The sequence below is a fragment of the Ixodes scapularis genome, unplaced genomic scaffold (genome assembly GCF_016920785.2).
Source record: "Ixodes scapularis isolate PalLabHiFi unplaced genomic scaffold, ASM1692078v2 PGA_scaffold4__175_contigs__length_147842914, whole genome shotgun sequence".
Classification (NCBI taxonomy): Eukaryota; Metazoa; Arthropoda; class Arachnida; order Ixodida; family Ixodidae; genus Ixodes; species Ixodes scapularis.
The window spans coordinates 103,185,816-103,208,272 of NW_024609879.1; the positions used below are offsets into that span (position 1 = coordinate 103,185,816).

A 22,457-nucleotide genomic window follows, 5' to 3' on the forward strand; every position below is an offset into this window, starting at 1 on the left:
TATAACTAAGTATTATTGAAAGTGACAAAAAAGTTGCTAACCTGCAAATGTTTCCGCAAATTGGAGGTCGCCTTTCGATTTGTTGAATTTGTTTTCAGAGACGGTGCGGAGAGTTTGCACCTCACGATTATATTTTTTGCATTGCTGCTAATCTGTTTAAAGAATTTTTCGTAACAAGGCCCCGACAGCCTTTCCTTTTCCATTGTAGATAAGACTGTTCCAGGTTCTCAATGCAAAGCAGCACTGCGCGCCTCGGAACGGCTCCACAGGCCAGGACGAGAGGACAACGCGTGGAGGGTCATGATAGAGGTGTAAAAACAAAGTGCAAGTCAAGCCCTCTATAAAAAAAAAAAAAAAAAAAAAAGCCTTCAACGAACAACAAATGTAAAAACAAGCTCCCTACAGTCTAAAGCCGCGGTTTGTAAGTTTTGGAATCTCGTCCAATCAGGCTGACGAACGGTTGAAAGGGTTAGGTAGAGCGAACACTAAATAATGAAGATTTATACAAAAAGGCAGACGAGGATTGGGAGAAGGAAGAGCAGTGTAGCAACAACAGTTGGAAGTAAGGCAGGGTGCGTCGTGTTAATGAGACCTGCTGCTTCTTTGCTTCTTTGCCTCGATGTTAGAGTAGCACGACTTACTGTTAGTGGTACCAGCATACGAGATAGCAGAGAAGGACGTAAAAAACTCATAAAGAAACGAGAATAATTTCATGAACAAAAAAGTCCCCAAACTTGACTGAAATATGTAAGTGAATATGCCAGCGGCGAAGACGCGTAAGGAGAGCCTCGAACCTCCCCGCCTCGACCGGATGATGTGATCGGAGCCAACCAGCTCGACTTCGACCCCCGATGCCCCCGTGTGGGAATGAGAAATAAGAAAGACCATTAGAAACAGGAGTAACAGGTAGCGAACGAGACGAAGTGTCAGATTCAACTACGACAGGAACAAAAACGGATGCGAATGTAGCCCTCATTTATCAAATTATTTCTCAAATCCTTCATTAAATCGTTTTAAAGTCTACAAAATCCTTCATTCCGTTCTATCCCAGCGTCTCTTTCCCATCCCTCTTTTCCCTTTTTTTTTTTTTGAGCAGGTTGGGAGTCACTTTTTCCCCTGTCGCTTTGGCAGTGCTGTCGTCTCCGTGGCCAGGGGGGAAAAGCGCCGCCGCCGCAAAATCTTGCAAAAGTAATTGTAATTGTGCCTGAAATTTAGCAATTACTGACGCTAGAAAATAATTAAATTACAATTACAATTCCTGTTAGCCAAAAGTAATAAATTACAATTACAAATTACCAGGAAAAGTAATTAAATTACAGTAATTGAATTACTGTAATTGAATTACTACCCAAGTATGCTCCAGAGTGAGAGTTTCAGGCTCTCCCTCTAATTCCCTAGCTGCTTTGGGTAAGTCATGCCCAATGTCCTCGACTAGGGATTTTAGGCTTTCCCTATATACAGTTCCTGATGATTCCCTAGCTCATTAAAAGGTGTCGCCGGAATTCCCTGCAAATTGCAGGTCTTCCCTGTTGGAGACTGCTATGACCACGAAGACAGAGAGGCGAGAGAACAGACCACCAGAATTCCTCGCAAATTGTAGGTCTTTCCTGCTTGAGACTGTCATGACCACGAAGACCAAAAGGCGAGGGAACAGACAACAAAAAAGAGTTTCGTGTCTGAAGGGCAAACAGAAAACTAAACAAGTGGTATACTCACTTCACTGGAGAGGCAGTCAGCATGGAACATGTGCCCACAGGGAAACATGTAGAAGGCCTGGTTCATCACGGCATACTCGCAGACTGCACACTTCTGGTCGGCTCTGACTACCGAAAACCTGGACAAGAGCGTCAAAAAAACTTTAGAATTGGGTTTGGTCGAGCTGTCATCTATTAGCGAGTTCCCAGTTTCATTCAATGAAGCAAACATATCTAGTAGTGTTTTTAATAGAATGCAAAGCTAAATTCGATTTCGCCGTCCCTCTCATTTTTTCGCCAAGTTTCGCCAAGTGCCAAAGTTTAACGTATCTGACACTATATATGTATAAAAGTTCTTTTTCAAAATAAAATAAAAATTAATGGTAGCTTATATGCATCATTTATATCTACATGTCAATTCATCAGTGGAACAAAGCAATGGCTGCAAGAACACCTTGCAGCAGTATGCTAGAAACAATGCTCCGGTCCAAGGCATTTGCAAGAGCGCACAGCAACACAATTTATGAAATAATCCTCATGTAGCTGTACCATTGTAGTGCACTTTTTCAGTGGTTTTGCATTGTAATACGTACAATGCAAAACCACTGAAAAAGTACACTGCAATAGTGCAGTTGTAATTATAGTGCAGCCTGTCGCCCCCCCCAAAAAAATGTACAGCATATTTTTCACCGCAAAAATAAACTCTGCATTGTTGAATGCTCATTTTTCGTCCAAATGTAGCGCTAGCAGTTTGAACCGGATGGTAAAGTTTCAGAACTGACTGTTCTCTCCATCAAAAGTTATAAGCGGTTTTCTGAAAATTTCAGAGGGAAAATGGGCCCAATTATCCCACAGAAATTTTCAGAAAACCGCTTATAACTTTCGACAGAGATAACGGTCAGTTCTGAGACTTAGGCATCAGGTTTGAACCCCTTAATGCAATAGGTACAGTTGCCAATTGCTCAGCAACAGTGACCAAAGGGCCCTCACTTGTTGCGGAAGGCCTGGATCTCTGAGCGTATTTCCTTGGCGCTCTGCGTAGCGTCCTCCATCTCCACCTTGAGCTCCTCAATGTGCATGTTGTACTCTTGCAGCGACGAGCAGATGGCGTCCTGCAACGACGACAAGAAAAGCTTCCCTTTTAGATCGGTGCCAATTACAAGAAAGAGAGACAAACGATTTGTGGCATTTCCAAGGCCACATACCTTGAAGTGATCGATGGTGACAAATTCGTCGAAGAAAGGCAGGATGTCTTCAATCTTGATGAGGTCACACTCTTGCAGAAATTCCATGGCCCTCTTGATGTCTTTTTCCTCCTTGACCACGTGCTCGGCTGGATGTGACAGACAACTTTTTCGCATCGCAAGCAGACGGCACACAGCAGCAGACGGCACGCATGAAACAATGGTGGCCCGAAATCAAGAAAAAAAACCTTCCGACTTTCGCAAACAATTTTTCCGGGAAAAAGACTAAAAAAATTGAGTTATTTTTTTATGTGACGTTTTTTAGTTCCTAGAAGCCCCAACATGCTGCCGATATTTCTACGGAGCTTCTAGACAAAACAGTGTGGCCACCATCGAAAACAAAACTTCTGCTAGAATCTGACGTTCTGCACAAACTCGGGGCAGGCAAGCATGAAACGATGCAACTTCACATGCACATTTCTGTTCCCCATGTCTACGGCTATGGCCAAATAGTATGACGCATTAGATTAAATGTGGTTTGGATCAGAACTTGGTCAACACAGTGTGCGGTACCTCTTATATCCCCGACAACCTCGAAAATAGACAAAAGTCCCGAGCACCGCTTCAAAATATTATGGCACAATTGCCCTGAAATTGTTTATCAGGAGGAGCTTGATGTCAGACAAGCTGCCAAATCATGAAGTAAATATAATAAAATAAAAAAACAACCTTATCAAAAGCTAATTCACTCGATATCTCACCATCACAGGAAATTTTGCACTTTTCAATAAACACTCGTACAGAAAGTTAACTTTAGGTCCTGTCAGAAGGGTAGATAGCAAAGTGCACAAGTCAGGTCATCACACTGATTTGGCATAGGAATGAGACCTCAATGTTCCCAATGCTCAAACGAAAAGCGAGAATATCAAAAGTAATGGTGCTCACAGAAAAAAGGGCTGGAACAGCCTGTTCACATGCAGCAAACAGAATTCTATTCAGGCCTCAACAAATAAATATAAAACAAATGACCTGCTCTATTGCAAGTCGTTAGAAGTTGCTGAGCTGTTCAAGGAAACTTGCAGCCTCACCAATTTTGAGCCAAAGCTTTTTCTTGAGTTCCTCGTTGTTCCCCGGCATGTTTGCATTTGTCTTGGCAAGCTCAATGTCAACCTAGAGTAAGAAAAAATTAATAATGTATCTTCATCTTATAAATCAAGTTGGGGGACACGGAATGGGAAGCATGTTTTTGAGCTGTGCCGACACGGACACAAAGTTAAGGCGGCAAATTTAGCGATGTCAAGTGCCGTCAAGTTATGTGATGCAACATCACGTGGTTCGTGTCACGTGAGTATGTCACATGACGTCGGGCCATGCGTCACGTTACCGAAATGATGTGAACGCCGTCCGCTAAATTTAAAGGGCGTGTGCTAGTTTTTTGTGGTGGTACTTTCCACTTGCCTCCAATATCCCAGCTCCTAAAAACATACACTTCCCCCTAAAAACGAAACAAGTATATAACACGACAACCAAAAAACTGGTTTGGCAAAACGACGCTTGCTGTCAGTGGTTGTCCAATTGTGACTCTTTCACAGACAGAAAAAGGGGAGCGCACCTTGAGGGCCAAGTCGACGGCCTCTTCATACAGCTCCATGGTGGAGTAGATGTGGACGCAGGCCTCCGTTAAGCCTAGCTCCGAGCAAACGCGGAGGGCATACTTGAGGTCGTATGGCACAGTCACCTGGTCCTACGTGGCCGAGAAGCACAAGGAACAAACAATTCATTTCGGACAGAGTTTGGTATACGCTGCACTTTCAAAGTGGCACTAAAGCATGGAAGACACGAGCAATGAAAGTGGGCGCCGCGCAGCACTTGCCGCTAGAGGCGCCACAAGTGCATTGTGCGGCTTTATCTGTATCGAGCAGATTCGAGCGCCGCGGAGCCACGAGGAAGTGACGTAGGGATGCCAGCACTGGTTGCTATGGATACTGGCATGCACTGCCGTGTGGTGCCCGTTTTCATTGCCCATGTGCCCCCTGCTTTAGGGTACATTTTGGCTGCTGCTACAAACATGGATGTCACACCAAGCGCACACAGCAACACTGTCAGCGTGAACACGACGCAGGCACTTTTTCACGCTTCACTTCAAAAGGGGTGGGTGCCACATTTTACCATCTAGGTTAGTGTCCCAAGTGACCACTTTCCATCACAGTAGCAGTTTCGATGACAGCACTGGACAAAATAAGTTGTTCAATGAAACTGACCCCCAGTAAAACAAGCACGGTGTGCTAAGCGCCTCGTACGATACGAATCAAAAGAAAAGGTGTCAAATATTCCAAACTTGGAATAATTTACAAATAGTGTTTACTATTCCACTCAATCTGCGGCACATATTTCTGTTAGAAATAATCAAGTTTCTAAAATGTTCCAAAATTACGAATAATGTAATTCAGAGTTCTCAGATTTCTCATGCCATGCTCCACCACCTCGCACCAGCGTGCGCATGTCAAGCTTCACTGGTTTGCGCTGACGTGATGGGAGAAACGGAACGTGCTGGTTGGCTCGATGACCTTGAGAAATGTTTTAACTTTTAACTGTTGAAGGTTAGCTTTCTTCGAAATTATAGCTCAACCCCAATTTTTCAAAGGCGGTGCTGGAAAATAAATTCTCAAGCCATGTTCAAAAGCTAAAGTAGTCATTGCTTTCTTTCCCATATTAAATTATGTCTTACCCAACTTTTCTTCCTGGGCCTTTTTATTCTGTGGGTTGTGGAACGTTTCTCATCTAATAAAACTTCTTCTTTTCATAGATACATTTCTTAGAATGCTTCTCATTTAATGTGGAATGTTTCTCAATTAATAAAACTGTTCCTTTTCATGAATATGCTTTCTAGAAAAAATTTCCAACTGTGCAAATTCAATTCACATCAAACGTAAGGTATTTCTATTTCAAAATATTCAAATTCAATTCGCAGTCCCACACCCATATTTATATTTGATTTACAGTCAAAAATCTGATCTTTGCATACCTTTAGCTATAGAGGAAAAATGCCAGACTCACGTGTCCCTCGATGAGAAGGTACTTCATCAGCTTCTCGGGCTCCAGCCTGGCATAGAGGGCGAGGAGGTAGTTGTGGATTGCCTCGTCGTGATTGCCCAGCTTGTTCACGCAGAACTCGAGGTAGCGGATGGCTTCGTAGCCCTGCCGGTAACCATGCACGCTTTGCAACGACCGCAACATCGAATGGCTCGTTCGTGCCTCTTATTAAAAGATAAACAGACTCGGGAGACTGCGACTGACGGAAACAACTGTGGGAGCTGTGATCAGGGCGCATGATAACATGCAGCCTTCCGCGTTTCCAAGAAGCATTAATTCCTTCTTTCCTTCCGTGTTTTCAGAGTTCGGAAGATTTTGGAGAAATCTGTGCTTATTGCAGTTGATGCTGAAGAAACTTAGTCAGCACGAAATAAAACTATGGGAAAACTTCTTTCTCCTGGAAAGCTTTGATTTTTGTTATTGAAGGACAGCTCAAATTGAAGTTTTGCTTCTCCCCAACTTAAAAAAAAAAAAAAAAAAAAAAAATTGAGGGATTACTTTCTAGAGTTTATCAGTGCATACTGAAAACCTGGAAACTTAAAAATAAGTCGGTCAGAATTCAAATTAGGTAACCATGTAGACGATTTTAATGGATGGCTGTGTTTCTTTAAGGAAGAAGTAATGAACTGTACCTGCGTCTTGTCCCGCGTGTTGTCGTTTTGCACCAACGCCGGTATCAACCTCGCAGGGTCCAGCCGCCGCTCTCTCGCGTTCCACGTCATCCACATGTCGACGGTTTTCTTCGGGATGCACTGCATCAGCGTCGGCGAGAACTGGTACACCAGCTCGACGTCGTTCTGAAGCAGACGGGAAAGTGGAACGGATGAAACCTCACGCTTGCTTAGCAGCGACGAGCCAAAGCGGCCAAAGTTTGCGTTCTGCGAGATTTTGCACTTTGCCGGACTTTCCAAGACAACTTCAGCAAAGATTCGGCAAACTTCAGCAGACGCATGTGCAGATAGGAATGCTTGTGCCGTCGAAAAGTGTCATAATTTAGTCAGGAAACAAAACACAATTTATAGATTCCAAGCTTAGAAAATAACCCAAAAAGTTCTAGAACACCGAGTAAAAAATCCAGAACTGTAAGTACCAGTAGCTGCACAAAGGAAGAAATGGGCCATAGCATCGACGTAGTGTCCTTTCTGAGACGTTTTACGCATCATGAAATGTATTCAACAAAAGCATAATAAAACATCCGTCTACACTGAATCAAGCACAAGCACAAATCACAGAAAATGAGTGGACCTCAGGTCACAATTATGCACTATAGAACACATACAAACATTTGTTAGCATCTCAAAGGCTGCTTAACAAGCTTCCAAGGTCACACCTGTCTCATCAGAACTTCCAGTGCAGGCACAAAGTTCTTGTTCTGGAGGTGGTATTGGATGACCCTCTCAAAGTCTGCAAGAACAAGGTCACACCAATCACAAAGTTTCGTCAACGACATGGCAAAGCGAACTAACAGTGACTTGCAAATTTGATGCTCACCAATCTCGTCTAGGAGTGATCGAAAGCTCAACCTACCTTTCATGATGTTGGCAAAGTCGATGAGGATGTTCTCCTCCCCATGCTTGGAGATCAGCTTGTAGACCGCACTCCTGTTGTTGCTGACACAGTCCTTGAGAAATACGGAAGCACTGTCATTTCGCCGACAACCGAGACAATAAAACAAATGAGGGTTTCATCGCAAGATCCCCAGATCAGGTTCAAACCCAAATCAAGAGCCTGACTGATTTGCCTGCACAGGTCTTCAATGTGCAAAAGTGATCAGCCCACCCTGAAGACGAACAAGCTAAAACCAGAAACAGCACCAGCATTGGCCTGCATTTCTAAAAGTTTCCATGACAAGCAACGAAGCAAAGACATTTTAGTCTTCTGACTTTGCCCCGGACTCAAGCATTTCCACTAAACTGTGAGTGACTCCGCAATAACCGCTTTCGATGGCTTATGACAAAAGAACACACTGGCGGCGCCACCTATCGGGTAGTGCTCGAACCCTTCCAATTTGCGCACAACTAGACCGCAGGTTTTGCAATATTTGCGAGACCAAATCAACGCACTATCTGCAGTGACCTTGGATCGACCTTGAACTGACCTTGACCTTATCCTCCTGAAGGAGTTTCTTGAACTCTGCGGCCAGGTTCCTGTAGGTGGCTTCGTTCTGCCGCCCGGCGGTCCTCAGCATGCCGAGGCGGTTGAGGAACAGCTCCACGAGCCAGAGGGTGATCATGGTCGTCTGCGTCTTGTCAGACGCCTTCAGGGACGGCAAGGAATGAATACGGATGAAAACAAACGCAAAGACAGAATTTTAGGAAGAGACACGAAGAAAGGGAACATCTTGATGCATGCTGACCTCACCTGAACTACCGTATTTTCCGGTCTGTAAGTATAAACAGCCGTTTATGCAAAAACGTGGTATGTAAATTGCAACTTTGTAGTCACATTTATATACTTTTTTGGTGGGTGCGGCGAAACTGCATTGATAAACCTGCACATATGTATTATGATTGCAATATGTGCACAAACAGGAGGCATTTTCAATGTTCTCACCAATGAATTGAATGAGAAATATAACTCCGATGGCCAGCTCTCACATTAAGCTCCACACTTAAAAAAAAAAAATGCATATAAGCCGCACTGTTTTATAAGATGCACCGACGAAAAATATTGGGGAAAAAAATGTGACTTATGCACTGAAAAATGGGGTATTTTAATATTAAAAACCGCTTACTGCACCTTAGTGCTAGAACAAGAGACTTTGAGGGTGATGCTGTGAATACCTAGTAAGGAACACTGCACCTAACAAGGTAACCCATCGATTAGCAACAGCACTGGACAACACAGTGTTAACCAGAAAAATAATCATCATCAAATGGGACTGAATTTGACGGCTGCCTCGTCAGGATATGCATCTTAATTCTACGGATGAAGTTAGGAAGGAAAGAGCGTGCATCGAAAGAATGCCTCTATTTCTTTCCTCATAATAATCATTATTTTTATTATTAGTTAAGAATAATTAATTAGCACGACTTACTAAATTCAATGGGACGCAAGTCGGCTAAACTTAGCGGCCGTATGACAGAGGTGTAGAGAGAGAAAATCGACGTTATATTTTCAAGACACTGGCTGTCGTATTCGACACACTCTTGCATAATGTTATGCTCGTCTCATAAGAGCCTGCCCAATAACACATTGTGCTAAGATGGATAAAAAATATTAATTAAAATAGTACCTGGTATCAAGGTTTCTTCAAGCTAGAACAAGAGATCTGGGAAAGCGATTCTGTTAACGGCAAGGAAGACTATCTCAGCAGGTACTCTTCCAATCAGTAATTACATTGGACGGCATAGAGTTGTCTCGAATATTAACCATAAATGCATGGGTTCGAGTACATTAGCTTAAAAGTTGTTCCTCGAAAGACGAGGTCAAGCAGTTGTTCTCTGCTAATGCTTTCCTTGCCTTTAGGCCTTCGAGTTTCTTGGACAAGAAGCACCGCAGCGCCTCCTCGTTGTCTTCTTCCGCGTGTTGAAGAAACTTGAGGGAGACCTCCTCGAAGGAGGCGCAGGTCTTGGCATAGATCCGAGCACTTTCGAGGTACCTGCAAAAAGTGCGTTCACAATGATGATGATGATGAGCCGCAACCAAGCACGGCACATGCCGACAAAGCAAACCCAGTACCTATATCGTAAAATGCCGAGCACGTGCCAATGTCGCGATGAGAATGCACCTCCTACTTTTTTGAACATTTGGAATGTAAGCGAAGGACGCATCAAGTGAGTGCCAGTCGCATAGAGAAGAGGCATAGCCAAGAAAATGAACATTCTAGCGACTCCATTCCTCACTCTCCATGAAAAAACGTTTTTGCGCATACCACTGGCAATTTTCCATCCCAGCAAACTTTTTAGTCTATCGAGGAAACAGAGGCGCTCCTATGACCATGCCAGCGAAAAGTGGTGAAGCCTTGCATTTGCGCGTCGATGTAAAGCAGTGAAGCTTTACATGCGCGCGTTGGTGGGAAGCGGTAAAGCTTTACATGCGGACATCGGTGCGAAGCAGTGAAGCTTGATGCAAGAGTGGCGGCATGAAGCCAGGTCGACAAGAGCGGTGTGGCTGTTTAAAAAGTGTGTTCCACCAAACCCCTAAACTGTTTTTCCACCATTATGTGAATCAAACGGGGGCCAGGCAAGAGCTTGTCGTACCGTGTGACCCTTCTCCATTCTCAGAACTAACAACTGTCCATCCCCGTTTTTTTTTTTGCAATTACCTCTATCTTTTGGATGAGTATTTGCTCAGTACTTCAAGGTAATTTGTTAAAATGTAAAGACCCGTGGGAAACGCTCTACCCTCCAGCATGCACTCGTTGCCTTCCATCATGCTTCGGCTGCAAACGTGCCAAAGCTTCATTGAATGTAAAAACCTTGTATTGAAGGTAGAGCTTCAACTGCAGATCTTACACTGCGACAGTCTATGCACGGATACTTGGAATTGAAGCTCGGATACGAAGCATGTGTTAAAGGGCTACTCCACCGATTTTTTCATTGTCTCCGATTTGCTTGAAATTTTGCTAAACTAACCAACAAACATCGCGAAAATAGTATCCCAAATATTAGGTCAAAATATTGTTTTTTCACGAAGTTATTGAATTTACAGTTTTGGTCCTCACCGTGTTTTTCAAGCTCGAAGTCTCTACTGGCAACAATGAAAAAGTGACGTCAGTGGAAGGCAGGAGTTCACTCTTTGGGCTGTAGATTTTGTTTTAAACTGATTCGAAGCAGTTTCATGGTGTCAAATGAATGCTTGGGAAGCTCGCTGCAGTACCCGCGCTCCAGCACGGAACAAATGATAGGCATATTCTATTTTTTGGCTGCTTGCTCGACTGGCAAGCCTGCCTGCCACTGACGTCACGGCCCTGAAAAGCGCGCGTATATTTGAATGTTGGTTTTTGCATCATTTTCATTTGCCGATTTCGCAATAACTATTATGAATTTCGCGATTCTAAATAGCATACCGGAGAGAGTAAAGGCCGGGGAGTCAGAAAATATAGTTAGTTGAGGTAGCTAAAAAAATCGGTGGAGTATTCCTTTAAGGTCGTCGGCATCCCAGGAAAAGACAAGCAAAGCAAATGGACAGGTATGTTTTGTAGCTACAGTGCATAGTCTATGCAGCCGTCATTTTTACGTCTATGTACAAGATCGCGAACTGTCCACACTGAAGCCAGTAACGTTACTTGAGCAAATAGTTAAAAATATGAACTGGTTCTACACCCTAAAAGCATTGCTGCCATATAACTGTTGTTTTATGAGGCGAGAAGCAATTTAAGGAATCAGCTTCAAGCACACCATACATAAAAACAATGGAGGCATAACCGGGAATCCTACAGACTAAAAAAAGGTAACATTCTTCATGCAAGGGCAATCCTAGCCTCTTCATTAATGAGCTTCTCATAAACCTTCACTCACTCTTGTTTTTCAAAGAGGTCTTCAGCATGCTTGGTAAAAACCTGGTCCAGTTTTTGTGGGTCACCCTAAAACAGAATATCAATCGATCAAAAATTTACTTCACATCAGCCACTGATCCATCAAATAGTACTTTGTTCAAAGTACTCGGTACTTTTTTTGGGAAGTCGAGGGTAGTTGTAGTACGCCCATTTATGTCAGGCAGTCTGCTTAGCATCGCTAATCAATGGGGAATATAAAGGTTTTAGAGTGCAACTGACCTTACAGTACATCTTGGCGAGTTCATAGTTGCGGTCCTTTAGGTACACCTCCCACACGTGCCTTGAAAGAAAGTCGTAATTTGGTCATGCATAAAATGTTCCAGGTAGGCCAACACTTAGGGTTCTTGCATTTTGACTGTTCATGGTGGAAAAGATAAATAGATTCTCCCCCAAAATATTCCAAGTAAAAGAATCTGCATGCTAAGAAATGTTGGTGCCTTTTGCTGGCTTGGCAAACACAGACACAACAATCTTTGTAGAAAATTCTTTGTCAAAACATTCAAATGCAAGAATCATACAAAGGCAGCATTCAACAGTTTCTGCAAGATGAAACATATTTCTGATGTTCAGTGCATCAAACCACATGCAGGCGAGACATACAATTTACAATACAAAAAAAAAGTCATGCAAGTATGTCTGCACGGTCTAGTCGGTAGCGCGTCTGGCTCACAACCGAAAGGTCATGGGTTTGAATCCCGTCCTTGCCTAAAATTCTTCAAATTTTTCTTTTAAGTCAAATGAATTACTCTATAAAGTGAAAATCATTTGACACATGCAGCAACCTTTAATTCGCAGTATAACGTTTGTTTTAATCACTTTTATTCCACGCGTGACGTTACGTTTCACGTGAGCATTGTGGGTTGTTCGAAATTCCCGCGCAAGGTCATGTGGCCGTGACATCATGACCCTATTGACCAATCCGGATTTTCCCGTCACAACGCCACCGACATCAGCTTTTCTGCAACACAAGCTTTTAAACGCTATCGCCTTAAAACGACAACACAAAATGCTATGGCCAACCTCTCTTCGAAACAGAATGCATTGCAGCACACGAAAAAATCTCACCTGTCTTCGCTCTCGATTTTGTACCGATACACGACCAGTTCCGAGAACGCCCACACCATTCCCGAGACCGGATCTCTGGCGACGCCAATTGTCCGTCCGTATGCCTGGAACAGCCGAGGCAATCCAATCTCTCCTTGTGAACTTTTCTTTTATAGCAAAAAGCTCGCCGCCATTCCAGCGGCGAAGAGTGAAAAAAACCCGGCTAGGCACAACCACCCAAATGAGAAGGCCTGCACCTTTCCCCCTTCAACCTCATCACTGGTGGATTCACGTGGTGCCACCTATAGCCTGTGTCCGCATCGCTGCAAGCACAACGATGGCAGACAATGCCGCTGAAATGGAAGCGTCTGCCAATTAACCGCACACTTTCGTTGAACTTCAGCGTGTTTGCAGCATGGGGCAGGTCAGAGATCCTCAAATGCTGATGTATTGTACAGCCCCTGTTGGACTAGGTCCCTTAGGGGCCTACTCTCAGCCTACACGACACAGCATCTTGGGCCCACGTGGATCTCACGTCATCCGCTACTCGTGCACTTCCGCAACCCCAGGAAGCCACCTAAAGAAGAATGAAGGTCACCTCGGGAAAAACGTCCTCGAAGACCAGCTCCTGATTCAGCAGGCAGTAAACCTTTAACCTGTTCAAAGAAAATAATGAAGCCTTAGGACATTACCGCGGTTAAACAAATGGCTGCTAAACCTCCGCGCGTACGCGTAAAAGAAACTTTCTCGTCATCGCTTCACACCGCCGTATATTGCTCGAGTGATCAAAGCACTGTTTACGAACAAGGAATGCGTGTCCACTTTTGTGCACGGCACGCATACAAAAAATCATCCCGTTCAACAAAAGTGACACGGCGAGAAACGAGGCGAAGAAAACAATGTCCTGTAGAACTGCAACCTGTGCGGACAGCATTTTCGTGCATTATCCATGTCCCATACGTCGCTGGGCCCTTTCCGTCGACTGCAATGATTGGCTACCCGCAAGCTACGTAGGAAAGTGGATGCGCAGGTTGATTAGTGGCGCTTCAATTACACGGGTAAACATGGCACAGCGGACTCGCGATAATTCAAGCTGATATTTCATACTTCCGGTTAATTCAAACAAATAAAAAATTTTTGGTTCTCTCGTTATGTTTTTGATGCATTTATAAGCCTCTTAATTCAAACAGCATTTTAGCTTAATTCATACTATTTGTTCATCGTGGCGGGTTAGGCCTGTTGAATGCGCTTCTCACGGAGCACCCGCGTACTGCAGGAAAGCCATACCCATGAAGCTCGCGATCATTGCTTCTGCGCAGTATGCAGGTGCTCGCTAAGAAGCGCACTCGATGGAACTAACGTCCCTAGATAACCCTACAAGTCCTCCTCCCCCGCCCTCCTCCCTCACTCCTGTCGTCCGTCGTGTTCTTCCTAACTTGCCCATCGTGGCTGCGTACGAGGTCATGTCATGTGACAATCCAGATACAACAACGCTGGACACGGGTAGGTTTTTGAATGCCGAGGTATCAAACCGTTACTCGAAAGTGAGGTCCAGTCAAATCCGCCATGCTCTCCCTAAATGGTTGCAGAACGCAGGCACGGACCAGTGGGAGAGCGTGTCGGCAAGTCAATCGCTGTCTCTACTTAGCAAAGCGTTTATCGAGGTAACTTAGATGGGACTAACATGCAACGAATATGCAAGCAGAACTGTCTGTACAATCTGCTTTCGTTATCTGCGCTTGTTTATTATTTTTTTGAGAGGGTTAAATTCGAGATGAAAGAAAGAATATTTGCATATAGTGAGCAGATTTATAAATTTCCTAGATTTCACGAGTTCAGCTGAATTTTCGTTTAAGTGTGGTACAACGATAGTAAAAGGCTCGGAGAAACTATTCGATATTCAGTTAGATAATATTTGGCTAAAATAACTACTCGCCTCGAACTTCACGAATGTTTTATGCGCGCTTAAAAATAGGCCTGTGTAGATGAAAGTGTAAAAAGATCAGCTTGGAATGTGTAGCTATTCCTATAGTAAATCAGTATTTTGCCTTACATCATATTTAGATGATTATCTTGTAATTCAAACTTCTGATTATCATACTAAATCACCCTTACCAAGACAACGACCATGTGACAACCCTGATGCATTTTGCATGCATACTACCGCCATTACATCAACTCAACTCAATTGTTCCTTTTCTGTGCACTCATAAATAGACAAATCCCCAATAAACAATCACCAAGAACTTACTCACGCAGCAGTCAATAGAATTACAAACTCTGCAAGGCTTGAACGAAAAATGTCCATGTCCCTTTCCCATAGAGAATTGTACACATAGTATTACAAACATGCCATTGTGCAAGTCAACATAATGCCAGCAACCGACAAGGTGGTTATGTACCTGAATAACAACCCAAATAACATCTTGAATAAAGCTAGTTGAAAATTAGTGCCTGTCCTGTCTCATCCCTCGCCTCTTTTGCATCATTTTACTTTGTACCGAAATATGCACCAACTAGCCCGACAACCCAGCTTACTAGAAACGTCCCGAGGTGTACTACTGCTACAGTACTTGCCTATCGTGGAAGAGCACCATGGTATGAAACTCCGTAAGCACCATGGAAAGCGGCTTCTCCGACGAAGCTGGCTTTGCGGAACCTCTCGCATATCTGTCCGTCAGAGTTCAGGACGACATATCTTTGTGCTTGGAACGAGCAGGATCAAGGCAAAAATTGTGGCGGCATGCAACAAAAAAAAACCATTTCGATGGGTAGTAAAAACCCACCACTAACCGTGGAGCAAATTTGGGCTCTCTACAAACTGGCACCGGTTCCTCCGGGTCTCTTTTATGGCCAATTGCACTTTTTATGCCACTCTATATTGCTGCTCCCTACCCTTAAAGGAACGGAGCACCGAATCAGCTGGCTTTAAATTAAACAAATGCAGGGGTGCACACTGTTTAAGGTAAGAAAGGATACTCCAGCAGCTTGGGGTTGAAGATGACTGTCTTGGAGTCCCTCTTGGAATCCTTCTCTAAACTTGGAACCAGAATGTCACCAAAGTAGACCCCAGGCTCTGCATACAGAAAATAAGAACCAGAGCGGAGAGTTAAAACCCCGGAGTTATGTAATCCATCTCATAACAGGTGTGTGTACTGTGTCTTCATTTGTGATCCCTCGATTTCTGCCTGATGATGTCACACTTGTGTCGTACACTGTTGCCTTCCATGGCGGCAATGGATGTGGTGGACGCATGTTCTGCTGTGGCTCGCTCTCCAGCCTGGCACTAGTACGCGAAAGCCCCAGCAGCCACAAGTTGGGACACTGCGACGACAGCAATACTCGCATTTGCTCTTACTTCTTGTCTGCCAAAATCGCGACATCCGACAACATGGCACTCCAGCTCCTATGACACTTTGGGATCCCTTTGTATGCATGGGCAGTGTAAGACACCAAACACACCAGTCGAAGATGCATTCTAGGCACTGTAAAAGCGTCATCGCAGACCGTCGTTCGACAGCAGACGAGTGAGAAAACAAGAACAGAATCTGTGGTCTCGCCTCACCCAGCATGAAGGCAAACTTGGTTGGGCAGTCCTGAGGACTCGGACTCCAGAGCTGGAGGACGCTGTACCTCAGCCGGCTTGGAATCTCCTTGCATCGTTCTGCAATCCAGGACGAAGCCGCAGTCATAGAGACTCTCGTAGTCATCCGAAGTCAAGACCACGGTCAAAGAGACACTCCTGTCGCCATCCAAAGACAAAGCTAAAGCCAAAGAGGTTATTGTAGCCATTCAAAGGGGATCCACAGTCAAAGAAAGATCTAAGGACAAAGCTAAAGCCACAAAACACTTTTTTTTTTTGCTATCCAAAATCAAGGTGCACATTCAAAAAGATACTGTTTGAGCCATCCGAAGATAAGCCACAGCCAAAAAGATGCTCTCGTAGTCATCCAAACTCAATCTGCAGCAAATGACACTTTTTTATTCATGAAAGAAAAATATACAACCATAAAATGCCTCTTTTCTGTTTGAAAAATCAAACATCAAGCCCCACTACAAAAAAAAAAAAAAAAAACGAAAACAAAAATTTATGTTTTGCTGCCAGCCGACTTTGGCTGCCTGGAGTTAAAACCGAAGACAATTTGGATACTCGCAGATCAGGTCGCAGTAAAGCATTCCAAACATACCAGCTCATTTGAATTCTTGTCTATCTCAGACATTTCTCAACCACTTTGGCAAAGATTATAACAAACAAGCCCCTTTTAAATTCCCTCACCCCTCCCAAAAATTACCCAGAGTTTTCAAGTTCCAGCAAAATATTTTTAAAATCTAGGAAGCACCTAGGAGTGCCTGCAAAATATTTCTGAAGAAAATACTACTTCCAGAAATATTCTTAGAAATATTTCTGGGTGAATGCGACCCCAAAACATCCCTTAAAAAGAACTCGAGGATCTCAAGCCCACGCTACAACGCACCCAAGACGTCGTCATTGGTGTTGAAGACCTTCAGAAGCATTGGCTGTTCCCCGGGGGCCCCTAGCAGGCCAACGAACTGGTAGATCCGCCTGAAACCGACATAATCGCAAACGTCAAAAACGCACGGCACGATCTCAAAAACGTGCCTCAACAACGACTGCGCCGCGAGCCCATTTTCTTTCCCTTGTGCCATCATACGCACTGCCACCCGTATGATTGGTCCATCGACTCTTCAACATTGTACTCACGAAGGGATCATCAGCCTGAACACGGGTTTGGTGAGTATCAATGGGTGTTTCAAACCATAAAACAAAAACCTGGAAGTTCACTTCAGAAAATACCCTTTGAACGTCACCGGAACCTCTGTGGCGAGTCGTATCCAGACACTGTTTTCAGCACTGTTTGCGAAAAGAATTTAAGGAGCTCATATTAACGGCATTAGCGCACACGTATGAGGAAGAGAGAAGGGACAGAAAAGAGCGCTACTCACAACTGTATTTACAAAGATGAAGAAAAGAAAGAACATCGTTCAGCTCCCCATAAAGATGAAAAAGGAAGAAGAGGAAGCAGAAATATAAAACAGGAATATAAAACACAAAGTTGGGTGTTCCCTCGCGCGCACAGGCTTGATACACTGGTTCTTTGATTAAACCCTAAAACCTTTTTTGGCTGTGCCTTCGTTGTCGTGGTGCAGGGTGTGTTTGCATGTCTTCGCTCGCGCCTGGTCACCCGTGTCAGGGGGGAGACGAACACATCATCCATGGTCGGCTGCCGCTGGGTCGTCGTGCCTGATGTCTCGCGGCACCCGTGACTCATGCGAGTTCTGCATTGTCCGTCTTAAAAAGTCTGTTTCCTTGCTTGTCAAGGCTACCGATGCAACACTAATGCATTTAGTAGCTGCGGATATGATGTAGAAGGCTTCTACCACTTCGCGGGTCATTTTATCCTTGTGCCTCTCTAGGGTTATTGTTTCCCCGAACAGCGGATTACAATTGCACTCCTTGCAATGTGTTGCAAGATGGCCTCCCACTGTGGCTCTCAAAGAATAATCATGCTCGCGAAGTCGGTCGTTAAGACACCTGCCTGTTTGCCCTACGTAGACCTTGCCGCACGAGAGTGGAATCTTGTATACCACGCCTGAAGTGCACGGAACAAAAGGTTTAGCATGTTTTTTTGTGCACCTCTGTCTTGTGGCACCTTCGGCTTGCGAGTTGACTATGGAGCAAATTTTGCTCATTTTTTGCGGGGCTGAAAATACCACTCGGACCCCATACCGACCTGCCACGTTCTTTAAATTGTGTGACGTCTTGTGAAGGTACGGGATTACCACCGGTCTTGTCTTTTCTACATCTTGTTTGTTGGCTTGGAGGCCTTTTGCCCTTTTCAACAAGGTGTCCGCTACATTAGCCAGTAGTGGTAACGGATAGCTGGCTTTTCTGAGTCTTTCAACCTGCATCGAGAAGCTGGCTTCCATTGTGTGGCAACATGATTTCTTCAGCGCGGATCCTTTTAAGGAGCTCAGCGATATTTTCCCAGGGTGCAACAACTGGTTAGCGCGAGAGTGCAAGAGTGAATCGGCAAGGCTGTGCTGGGTTCCTTATCTCTCACCCTCGTTATCTCTAACATTCAGCCTGGAATGTTCGAGGTTCAAAAGCTCGAGAGACTGACTCAGCAAGGTCATGTTGGCATCCTTATTTATTACACTTGGGGTAAGAGTAAACAGGAATCTTCTAGAAGTACAAAGAAGCGTTTCCTCTCGGCCATGCACGCGGCATAATGAAACGGGCAGTCTTAAAGTTGGCTCGCACACTCGCATTTGGGAGTAGCCGAGCGCGACGCTACCACTTGCGACTGCTTACAGCGAGAGAACACGCTGGCACACCACTGGTGCCATCTGTCAAGCAGCCCCAAAACAATTCCAACCTGCGTATGACTAGATTAAAGGTTTTCCAATATTTGCGAAGACAAACGTATGTACTATCTAATGAGAAATGGTTGCTTATAACATTGTCGGAATCGCAGTAGGCTTGAGATAATTAAAACCCTGATATTTCATGCTTCCGTTTAATTCAAACAAATTTAAAAATTTTGGTTAGCTTGCTATGTTTGCAATGTAATTTAAAAGCCACTTAATTCGAACAGCGTTTTCGTGAAATTAATATTTTTTGCTCTCACGGCCCCAGTGAGCGCGCTTCTTACCGAGTACCGCTACACCAAGGAGAAGCAACACCAAGGAGCTCTGGAAGAACAGTGGATGAACAAACTTAATTTTGTTTTGAGGTGTTATGTGGTGTCTAAACAGTCCACAATAGACAACAATTTTGAGGGATGAATAAACTGCTCTCATACATTTCACCATATTTCAGATGGCACCTGCTTATGATTAGTAGACATGCAAAAAAAAAAAAAAAAACATTGAATATCTGCATTGCTTGTAGCCATTCATATAAAAAATCACAATTTCATCTCGCATTATGTTTAGATGAATTTCTGATAACTCAAACTCCCGGTAATTCAAGCAAAATTCGTGGCTTCCCGGAGTTTGAATTAATGACAGTCTACTGTATTTCAAGTGCACGGTGAAAGAATGGCACCCGACGGTGGTGCCAGCACGTTTTCTCGTTGTAAGCAGCAAAACAACCGTTGCAATGGATGCACTCGTTGGCACAGAAATGCAAATGCGTGAGCCAGCCATAACGGACGGACAGCGCTTACCGTGGAGTGCTGACGACGACAAAGCACTTTGGCTCCGCCCCTCCGGAGTTGAAGTGACGGAACTCTAGGCCCATGATTGGCCCGATGCTCGTGTCCTGGCTTAGCTGGTACACCTGTTTGAGGAACAGAAAATGTAGGCTCTCGCTGCACTGACCATTTCAGCTGCTTATTAGATTAAAAGAGATAGCGAATTCTGATTGCTAGTGCCCTTTAATGCGAAGAAATGGTACAAGTGAGTCCATTGTGCTCAGCGTCTTTTGTAAATCCAAATCTAAGACTGTCAAGAATATTTTAAAAACTGATTTTAGCACTCATTGACACTTTTGATGCGGAGCTAAAACAAGCCACTGGTGCAAGTTTTCAGCCTTCCCACTGTGTCGAGCCACCTTTAAAAAATATTTTGAGCAACACATCTTCTTAAGCATTGAATCAAAATATTTATTTTATGTAACTTTTTTTTAAACAATTTATTTATCCATTTCCTCTTCACCAATCACTAATTTTGGTTGTAACATTCTGGGTATTTCAGCAATGACTTCCAAAGTCCCTAGAAATAGAGTGGGCGAGAAAAACAATCAACACTGTGCGAACAAACTGCCAGCCACGGCGGGCGTCATTTCCCGTGACATCTCCCGGCGGTCTGCAAGAAGTGGAAGCTTACGTTGCTGTTTCAGCGCTGTAACGCTTGTGAGAGTGTAGTTGCAAAGTATGAGGCGAGTCGCTCAGTATTGTGTGGTTTCCGGTTCGTCGATTAGATATGACTGATGCAGTTTCCAGATGACAGATGCATATTCAAGCTTGGGTAGAATGAGAGGTGAATAGTATGCAATTAGTATTGTGTCCCGTGTTGCAAGGTAGAGGTGTCGACTCAGGAAACTGAGGGTTAATAATAATAATAATAATGTTTTTTAGAGCGCAGCTCTTAGGCGCCCGTTTCCGGCTTGAGCGGCGTCGCCGTCGCCGTCGACGTCGCCGTCACCGTCGGTGTAACCAAGGTCACCCCAAGGTCACATGACCCCTCCCAAGGTCACCCCAAGGTCAGGTGACCTTGGGGGTCACGTGACCTTTGGAGGGGGGGTGACCTTGGTTACCCCTCTTAAGGTCACGTGACCCCCCGAGGTCACGTGATCCCTCCTAAGGTCACCTCAAGGTCACGCGACCCCCAAGGTGACCCCCCAAGGTCACGTGACCCTCCAGGTCACGTGGCCCCCTCCCCGAGATCACGTGACCCCCCCCCTCCACCCCCCCTCGAGGTCAGGTGACCCCCCCGGAGCATATTAAAGAATGAGGGGAGGAGGAGGAGGAGGGGTCTACCCTCCCCTCAGTACCCTTCCCTCCTCCTCCACAAGAGCTGCGCTCCAGTTCGGTGTTACAGGGAGTTGTAAACGGCTTTCACTTTTTTATTAACTTTATAAATACATATAAATATTGCTGGCCTACAAAAGCAGTATCCTGCTTGTGTATCCTGTTAGCCTTTGCAATGATGTACTCTATGTAAGGCTCCCATGAAAGATTGGAGGTTCCATCCATCCTACGAGAGAGGCGAGGCAATAGCTTCACTCCTCGGCCACGCGGGGAGAGAACCGCAGGGTGCAAAGATGCGCTCCTATAGAAAACCGAAACCTAGAAATGCGAGTTCAAACCGAGTTTTCTTTTGGAACGCATAGAAATACTGTACACGTCTTAAATATTTCTAAAATTAGTTGACATGGTTCCGATTGGAAACTCGGAATGTTTCTAACCAGATCCATACGTCTATCTTCACCAAATAAAAAAGATAATTAGTAAATTTCAGTCGATTATTTAGCTAATTAGCATGCTTTCTGCAATCTTTGACGTCTCCCATACCTGGCAGTTTGTTCCCAAAAAGAGTTCCTTTTTCTCTCAATGCCTATTTTCCAAAAGGGTTCCAAAAATCCCTATTTTTAGGGATTTTTAACGCCTTTGCCAAACACCGGGTATATTTGAGAAACTAACACCATGGCAACAGCCGAATGGATGAGTGAAAATATTTCTTAAAAGCGACCACTAAAACTTTAAATAATATTTTAACAAAAAGAAAGATTCGAGAGAATCGCCAGGCTCCGACGAGAATCGACTCGTTTGTGGTGATCAAAAGCCTCTGCTAGAAGTCTGGGCCTAAGGACGTACCAACTTGCAGTACTTCTCCGGCGTAGCTTGGAGAAAGAAACGGTCGTCCGCCGACGCCAGCTCCACCTCGAAAATAAGACCTGAAAAGATGCTCACTCGTTGACCAACCGCGGAAACTCGAGAGCCACAAAACATACTGGACGTTCGTTTGAAGCTTTACAGATTTGTTTTAAAAAATGCCACAAATGCAGCACTAATGCAATTTGTTCAGGTGAGTTGTAAAGCCAGGGGGACAACAGGCAGGTGGTTAAGTTATACGACCAGGGTGGAACATACGATGAGAAAACGCGGACGATGAGAAAAGAAAAAACCGCGTAGGTGCACCGTCGCACAGAGCGGCAACTTTGGCAGTCCACAGTGCTTCCCGCGTGGTTTCTCCCCTATTTGCTTATTTAGTGGTTTTCAACGACGCTCAGCAAGTTTTGTTGTTAGAACCCCACATATATTTTTTCCCAGTTAAAAGAGTTGATTACCATATTTTTATTAATTAGCCAACAAACTCACCGCGACAGTTAGCCCCCAATATCGTGTCTCCACGGCCGTACAACTCGCCCGCACCTACCGCATTAGTGCAGCTTTCTTGGCTTTTCTTAGACGAGTC

General features: G+C 44.4%; 1 protein-coding gene across 2 annotated transcripts in view; it reads right to left on the reverse strand.

Moving 5' to 3' along the window:
- LOC8030168 (vacuolar protein sorting-associated protein 18 homolog) overlaps nt 1–22,457 on the reverse strand; it is a 34,459-nt gene that overhangs the window by 5,336 nt on the left and 6,666 nt on the right. For both annotated transcript variants that reach the window (XM_040504572.1, XM_040220524.3), the window contains 21 exons: nt 21,857–21,936; nt 19,706–19,818; nt 16,991–17,079; nt 16,081–16,179; nt 15,495–15,591; nt 15,093–15,185; nt 13,114–13,171; nt 12,537–12,640; nt 11,691–11,751; nt 11,434–11,498; nt 9,434–9,572; nt 8,070–8,228; nt 7,499–7,592; nt 7,302–7,375; nt 6,604–6,768; nt 5,936–6,076; nt 4,491–4,622; nt 3,967–4,048; nt 2,900–3,027; nt 2,685–2,806; nt 1,717–1,834 (listed from right to left, as the gene is read on the reverse strand). In XM_040504572.1, coding sequence (XP_040360506.1) covers nt 1,717–1,834; nt 2,685–2,806; nt 2,900–3,027; nt 3,967–4,048; nt 4,491–4,622; nt 5,936–6,076; nt 6,604–6,768; nt 7,302–7,375; nt 7,499–7,592; nt 8,070–8,228; nt 9,434–9,572; nt 11,434–11,498; nt 11,691–11,751; nt 12,537–12,640; nt 13,114–13,171; nt 15,093–15,185; nt 15,495–15,591; nt 16,081–16,179; nt 16,991–17,079; nt 19,706–19,818; nt 21,857–21,936 — 2,213 coding nt within the window. The remainder of the gene's footprint in view (nt 1–1,716; nt 1,835–2,684; nt 2,807–2,899; nt 3,028–3,966; nt 4,049–4,490; nt 4,623–5,935; nt 6,077–6,603; nt 6,769–7,301; nt 7,376–7,498; nt 7,593–8,069; nt 8,229–9,433; nt 9,573–11,433; nt 11,499–11,690; nt 11,752–12,536; nt 12,641–13,113; nt 13,172–15,092; nt 15,186–15,494; nt 15,592–16,080; nt 16,180–16,990; nt 17,080–19,705; nt 19,819–21,856; nt 21,937–22,457) is intronic.